This window comes from Populus trichocarpa, chromosome 18 (assembly GCF_000002775.5).
Source record: "Populus trichocarpa isolate Nisqually-1 chromosome 18, P.trichocarpa_v4.1, whole genome shotgun sequence".
Classification (NCBI taxonomy): Eukaryota; Viridiplantae; Streptophyta; class Magnoliopsida; order Malpighiales; family Salicaceae; genus Populus; species Populus trichocarpa.
Window position 1 is genome coordinate 13,196,187 of NC_037302.2, and position 7,908 is coordinate 13,204,094.

Below are 7,908 nucleotides of genomic sequence, written 5' to 3' on the forward strand. Positions count from 1 at the left end.
TGATAAAATATTTACTAAAAGGTTCATGTCATTCACAATTGAACCACGCAGCAAGAGCTTTCTCTGCTTCCAACAAATTATTAAATCAACTTGTTTCATGTAACAGATATAAAATTAAATCAACCATGTTTATTGTTTGGATGTTTTGATAGACGATTAAAAAAAAAAAGTATCACTAATGATAATATAATTATTTGAGAGGTCCACTTAAACTAAAATTGTCCCCACCATCTCCACAAGAATTTGAACGAGGAAGACTCCCCTCCCTGATCATGTCTTTGCCTCCACACAAGAAACCACGCACACAAGAAAGGAAAAAGGTGAGAAATTTTTTGAAACGTATTCAAATCTCTCATGGCAATGGCTTCCAATGCTCTTCATCACCCTCTTCACCAATCTATATCTCTGAAATATCCTCATCTTTCTCATATTTCACGATTCTCTCCCTCTTGTCTTCGCTTCACCTCCCTCCGGTTTCCCTCTACAATTCGCGCCACTTCAGCTGTCGCTCTTGAACCGGTAACACCTTCATCTCTACTTTCTCTCTTTTCACTTTTTTTTTCTTTTTTCTGGGTTATACATTCCATTGCTTTCAGTTTTTGTTTTACTACTAAATTACCTTTGCCACTACAAGTTTTTCTTGAATTGGAGTATTTTATCATAGTTTTTTTAACGCATTTGAGATATGACAGTGAAGTACTGGTAAAGGGGTTGTTCTTGTTTGGTTGCTGAGAGAATTTGTATTGTCAAATGTCTTTTTTTTTTCTTTCTTATTCTGGGTTGTTTTTTATTCATTAATTGAGGCGATGAGAATGTCATAAGGAATAAAATGGGTTGTTTAAAAAGGTTTTAGTTGAATCTGGCATTTTGTCTGGGAAAATAGGAATGTTTCTTTGGTTACTGAGAAAGTTTTGAATTTTGAATATAAAATTTCTCAATTAGGACCTAAATGGCTAAACTTTATGGAACTAGCTCAATGGATTGAGTTAAATGAAAGAAAAAATTAAGGGGCAGTGTTTAGTGTTTGATGGATTTTTTTTATAGCATATACAGTATTGAGTGGTCACATTTGAGACCAAAAGTTGTCTTGACTCCTCTTACTTTCACTAACGCAGGGTGGCTTTCATATCTGTTTTAGTGGAGGTTAGATAGAAGAAGGAGAATTGATTAGTTATTCTATTTGGTGCAGAAATTCTCAAGCTAATATTGATGCCGGCTTGTTTTCGAATAAATTTTAACTGGTGGCTTTTAGGTTCATCGTTCAGCACGCATTCATTTATTTATATTAAATCTGAGGAGTAATGATTTTAGGTGGCGGTGCAATAGCAAGGGAGTAACTTGCTTAAAGCTGCTGTTTTTTTAGTTCTGTGGCTTAAGCAGAGTTGTTTGCTGGCAACAATTCAAAACTTTGCTGTTTATTCATAACTATGTTAAGTTAATGCTCCTCCTATTGCTACATATGTTTCCTCCCGTTGTTGTATATTGGATTTGACAAGAATTTAATCTTTCAGGAGTTAAGCACACAGCAGAATCAAGCAATATTTGCTTGTCCAGTATGTTATGAACCTCTAATAAGAAAAGGTCCTCCAGGTTTTAACTTGTAAGTTGGGTCACATGATGGTATAAAAGCCTTTTCTTCTTTTTGTTTCGAATTGTCTGATATGGTAATAACTGCAAAACCTGCAGGCCTGCAATATATCGGTCCAGTTTCAAGTGTAAAAAATGCACCAAAACATACTCAAGCAAAGACAACTATCTGGATCTTACAATTACTGCTGGAATGAAGGATTACACTGAAATCAATCCAGTTAGGACCGAGCTATTCCGGTATACATCTGGTGATGATGATGCCACGTAATCATGCTCAGTATATTGATGCATCCATGATGTACTTGATCAATTCAAATTTGAGCATTACTGCGCATGCATGCATAAGCTTACAGGCCTTTCAACCTTGAATTAATGTCCATCCCACGCCTATGTAGCATTTTATGGATCTGTTACTGTTAATTAGATGGGGTACCCAATTTTGGTTTTGACTTAAGAAGGAATAAAGAACAATGGAATGCATTTTGAAAATCGGAATCAGATTTTATAGTAAAACTGAATTGTTTGAGGAAATGTTCATGCTCATGTCAGTTACTTTCATCTTCTCAGGAGTCCACTTGTTTCATTCTTGTATGAACGAGGTTGGCGCCAAAGCTTTAATCAAAGTGGATTTCCTGGTCCTGATGAAGAGGTTTGTGTTCCTTGGTTTGTTTCTAGGAATTCAAATACACCAGTTAGGCATGAAAGTTTAATTAAGCTTATCTCAAAAGATTAGTTTGAGCAAATATTACTTATGGTTTTATGAAATCTTTCTATGCAACTTGGTAACTTGGAACATTGAAAAATCCCACGAAATGGCATTGGCATCTCCGAAAATGGGAGTAATTAATATCATTCTCATTCTTCTCCTCTTTTGAAACTGCTACTGAATTTGAAAACATGAACTTGACTTTGTGATGGTTTCTCTAATGCAGTTTGAAATGGCTCAGGAGTACTTCAAACCTGCCAGAGGGGGTCTTCTAGTAGATGTAAGCTGTGGCAGTGGCCTGTTTTCTAGAAAATTTGCCAAATCTGGAGCATATTCAAAAGTTATTGCACTTGATTTCTCTGAAAACATGCTTCGTCAGTGCTATGATTACATCAAGCAAGACGATACTATCTCAACAACGTAAGCTTCTTTTGCCTGACTTGAGTCTCAAAGTTACAATAGCTGTTATGTGAGAGTAATTATAATTTCATAACTATATTTCAATTTGAAATGAGGATTGACAATTTCTTTTGCTGGAGAATGTGCAGAAATCTTGGTCTTATCAGGGCCGATGTTTCAAGACTTCCATTTGCATCGGGTTCAGTTGATGCTGTTCATGCTGGTGCTGCCATGCATTGCTGGCCATCTCCTTCCAATGCTGTAAGTGATCTTTCTTTCTTTTGTTTCTTTTGTGGATTTGATGGCATAAACTTCCAGATATACCAGTCCAGTCTGGTTTGCAAGATCCAAATTCCACTAGAATTTGGAAAAGGCACTGCAATCTTTTGTCTATCATGATTTGTGACTTTGATGTCCTTATCCTGATGCTGGCTTGATCTTGTCCCTCATGCTACTCCCTTAGGGCCATCTCTTATGCATTGACCATTGACGTGTAAGACACCATGTTATTATATGCTGTGAGTTAAAGAAAATTCTAACCTCATGATGTGGGATTGACGAGAGGATGAGTAATACAATGCTTAAAACTAGTCCTTTACAAGTTACAAGCTTGATTGTGATGTGGTCAATTCCTGTCAAGTCTAAACCATCGAGGACTTCTTTTCCTATCTTTGGATTGAAACTTTATCAGGGTTCAGGAAATCAGTAGTTTAATGTGCTTCATTGCACCAAAAGTGGAAGCAAAAAGAATATGAAGTTCAATACGCCACTTCTTACTTGACCATATTTGAAAAGGGTTTCAAGTCATAACCTACCAAAACTAGGTGTAAAGAGGCATGGAACACTGAGTAGATTGAGTCTCCAGGATAAGAGTTAAAAAAACGAAAGATTGTAGTCGTGGCTTTTGCCTTGCAAAGAGCTGAAGTAAAGGACACCTTCTCTAGACCTCAGGATGCTTGAGATCTCTATTACAGATATTTTCTCTAACAATTACTGCTGCCACTGAAAACACACAACACACAGATTGCAAATGAAAAACATTATAACTTGCTGAATATGTAAGTTATCACCTTTTGTTTCAGAATCTACTAGATAGTGTCAGACAACAGTAGTCAGCCTCCAATCTTAATACATAAGGCGTTTACATTTGTGGGTTTGTGAACATAATACTTGTATCTATAGTATGACAAAGTCAACTACCTTAGGTGCCCATCATGTGGTTCTGCACTTTGGTCTCATGGAACTGATAACAACGTTCTACCAGTGGCAAGGCAGTGCCTATAGCACAAGATATCAAATTATATGCAAAACATTTGCATTGCTTTGATCAAATCCAGCAATTATCTTGGTTCACTGGCTATGTTTTGGGAAATTGCGAGAGGTGGTTTGTTATGTCATCAGCAAGTAGGTTCCGTGGCGTCTTGTCCTGAGAAGTACACATCATAAACCCCTCTCCCAAGTTGTGTTTATGTGTGTTTTAAGTGCTTTCTCATCATTTGACTGTATGTAGAATTATTTTATGAACCTGCTGTTCAACTAGTGACGTATCTAATAATGTCAGGTTGCTGAAATTTGTCGTGTATTGCGAAGTGGTGGAGTTTTTGTCGGAACCACTTTTCTTCGATATAGTTCAACCACTCCACGGATAGAACGACCTTTCCGAGAGGTAATAAGCTTTTTTTCCTTCATTTGATCAAATCATAGTCATAGAGTGATAATAGCTGGGAGGATTAATTACTATGCCTAGGGTTACTTCCTTTTGGCTTTTGATTTTATGTGCTCATGTGTTTGTATATTTAAATGTTAGTTATTCAGAATTGCTCTCACCCAAGCTGGCAACGGTGAAAGGAACTGTCCAAATTGAAATTAGTTTGTGAATATAGCAAAGGAAGCAGTAAAGCAATGAAGTACTAGTGTTTTCAAGTTTCTACAAATTTCGGGTTAAGTGAAACTTACCCAGATTTGTTTGTTGATTTCCACGCCACAAAAAGTTCACATTTCAATCATATCGTAACACATTTCATGGAGATTTGTACACATTTTTCATGAAGACTTCATTTATCATGAATGTATATTAACTGAAGTCTTATAAACTATTATGGTTTGGGTCTGCTAGTTTTTAATCTTAACATTATGCTATTCTTGGAATGCTTGCTTCTTTGAGTTACATGTAAATTAATAGGTGATGTGTTAGCTCAACATACAACAGAGAAAATTGCACATCCCAATTCCTTGGAAATTAGGTTTTTAGTAATGATAGGTCGTTGTGAGGGTGGAACTCCATCCAAACTGGTTGCAGTTTGCACAGCCAGAGAATTGTAGGGTAATTCCATCTACACTCACCATTGTTATATGCTATAATTGGATCTAAAGATCTTCATGTGTCTGACAGAGGATTTCGCGGAACTCTAACTTCTTCACGGAGGAGGAAATTGAAGACTTGTGCTCAACATGTGGTCTTACAAACTACTCAAAGAAAGTTCAGCAAACGTTCATAATGTTCTCTGCTCAGAAGCCATGAAGCAAGGTTTAGTTCATTTAGACACAATTCTCCCTGGACTTGACATTGACATATCCGGTGCTGGTTTGGTATATAAGATATTTCAATTGTATAGACTTTTTAAATAAACAAGACCTAAAAGGTGATATAACCTGGGGAGATGCAAAGTGCCATTGTTAATAAAAAGAAGTCTATAATTACTGTCTGGTTTATATATATAATGATTCGACCCCTGCTTTGAACTTCAGCAGTGTCACTAATCCCAGGGGACTAGCCTTTCTATTTGTAGATTTTGCTGGGAGTGATCTGAAAGCAATGCTTCTGAGATAGTCCACAAACATACACTACTAGCACCGAGTCTGTAGAATGCGCTAACAAATTCTTAGCTTTCAGCTTTATCTGATGATTAGATAAAATTCATACTTGTTTTTGTCATGAAGTCTGTTTAATCTGTCCGAACTTCTTGCTGGGATTGGACTTGTCAAGGTGCTCTATGAACAATATGCTAGACATTTCATGTCAACTGCTATGCATCAGTATCGTCCTGCAACACAATTCTTGTGACTCAAACGGACTCATGGTTTTGGACTGATATCTGTGACCTATAATCTATACAGACAGGGCTCATGAACCCGCATGATGTGAGTTTATTAAATGATAAGTCAGGATCTGGTGGCGAGGCTTTGCACATGACGAGTCCTCGAGGATTTGGGCAAAGCAAATATAATAGCCCCCGGGGATGTGGCTGAGCCAATAAAGAAACCCTTTTTAGCAGGGCAAAGTGTGTCTCTGAAGTATCAAATATGGGCAGAGAGAGCCCCTCGTGCGGCTCACAAGCTGACCAGCTTTCTGTATGTTCTTCTACAGTTCTACTACACTGTTTGCCCTAAAGGAACCCATCATTACAAACCCTGTTCACTTCTGGATCCTTGACCTTTGACCATCCAACAAGATGCACAGCTGGACAAGAAAAATAAGAGAGGAATATTTGATCAGTCCAAGAACAAGGAGACCTCTTAGGGTTTAATTTGGTTTATTTTTCAAAGTGAGGACATTGGATCCCTTGCACGTGACCTTCTTTCCTCCTGCAATCCCATTTTGCTTTCCATGGCACGTGGGGTCGGTCACCCTTTACCTTTCTTTTATTTTTTTATAATTTTTTCTGCAAATTCTTATTTGTCTTCGTTTTTTCATTAGAATAATGTTAATCCAATCGGAAAAGCTCACTCAGCAATGGCTGGGATTTTTTCCAAATAATTTCGAAAAAAAGTCTTTCAATAAAATTAGCTTTTTTTTTTCTGAAGGAAGAAATGGAGACTGGTTTTGCTAATTGATTTGATTATTATTTGCCACGTGCATTGTCTTACTGCAACTCTTAATTATGATTACAGGAGAATAATGAAGATTAATGGGGTTGCTTTTAATTAGCTGTTTCTTGAATTCAAAATATATTTTTCCTGGGTAATTTGAAAAGAGGAAAGGTACAGGGGCAAATGGTTTAATTAAGATGATATCGTGCATCACATTTCCTATTGAATTGTGCATATTTTTTGTTGTCACTATTTGAAGGCTTCATAAACTTTATCAACATTAATTAGCAAGTAACTTTATCAGAATTAATTAGCATATTTAAATCAACATTAAAAAGAATCAATTTAAAAAAACTATAAAAAAACCTGAGTCAATTGAAGTTAACTCGATTAATACACGACCTACGATATAAAATTAGGATAAAATTTTTTTTAAAAAAAACCTGGAAAACAGATCGAAGTTAAACAAAAAAACATTAAAAAAAACTAGAATAACTCCACATAAAGAAAAGCGGAAAAATCACAAAGGTTAAAGCCCAATAATTCAATGTCAAATAATAAAATTTAAAAAAAAATTAAAAAAAGAAACGTTGGGAAAAAAAACTAAGTCAATCTAGGTTACCTCGACTAACCTGCGATACACGATCGGGATAAAAAAAATTAAATTAAAAAAAAAACCTAGAAAAAAGGACCAAAGTTAGGTCAATAAAAAAAACATCGAAAAAAACTTAAGTAAACCCGGATTAACTTAACTCCCTTGTGACCTGAGATAACCTCATTGAAAGGAAGTAGAAAAAAATCACAAAGTTAAAGGCTCGATATTCTAATGTCAAATAATATAATTGAAAAAAATCAATTAAAAAAAAACATAAAAAAACCCGAGTAAACCCGGGTTACTTAACTAACTCATGACTCGGGATATAATAATCAAATATGGTATAAAAATAATGAAGCAAAATTCCTAATCGTCAAAAGTTGAAAACAAAACAAGTACCAATCAAATAATGAGAATCAAATCTGGCATAAAAAATAAATGAAAGAAAATAACTAGGGATTAAATTAAAAAATAAAAAAAAGTAAGAAAATAAAAAAAATATCAATCAAAAGAATGAAGAACAAAATTGAATAAAGAAGTTTAATCAAATAAAATATCGAGGGACAAAATTAAACAAATCAAGAAAAAAATAAAAAAAAATAGTAATAAAAAAATAAAGGTCAAACTAGATATAAAAATTAAATGAAATAAAATATTTAGGGATGAAATTAAAAAAAAAAAACTTCTATAATCACTAAAAAAAAACAATCAAAAAAATAAAGACTAAATTGAATATAAAAATGAGTCAAATTTTATTTCAAATTAATTTATTTTTTCAAGTTAAATTTGAGTGAGGATTTATCGGATT

At 34.9% G+C, this 7,908-nt stretch overlaps 1 protein-coding gene across 1 annotated transcript; it reads left to right on the forward strand.

Moving 5' to 3' along the window:
• The first annotated feature begins 219 nt into the window (after positions 1-219).
• Positions 220-5,442, forward strand: LOC7470050 (uncharacterized methyltransferase At2g41040, chloroplastic). Its single transcript, XM_024590146.2, has 8 exons — positions 220-519; positions 1,512-1,600; positions 1,687-1,827; positions 2,158-2,239; positions 2,523-2,716; positions 2,845-2,956; positions 4,257-4,361; positions 5,088-5,442. The coding sequence occupies exons 1-8, from the start codon at positions 355-357 to the stop codon at positions 5,214-5,216; spliced, it is 1,017 nt and encodes a 338-aa protein (XP_024445914.1). The 5' UTR covers positions 220-354; the 3' UTR covers positions 5,217-5,442.
• Positions 5,443-7,908: the final 2,466 nt, after the last annotated feature.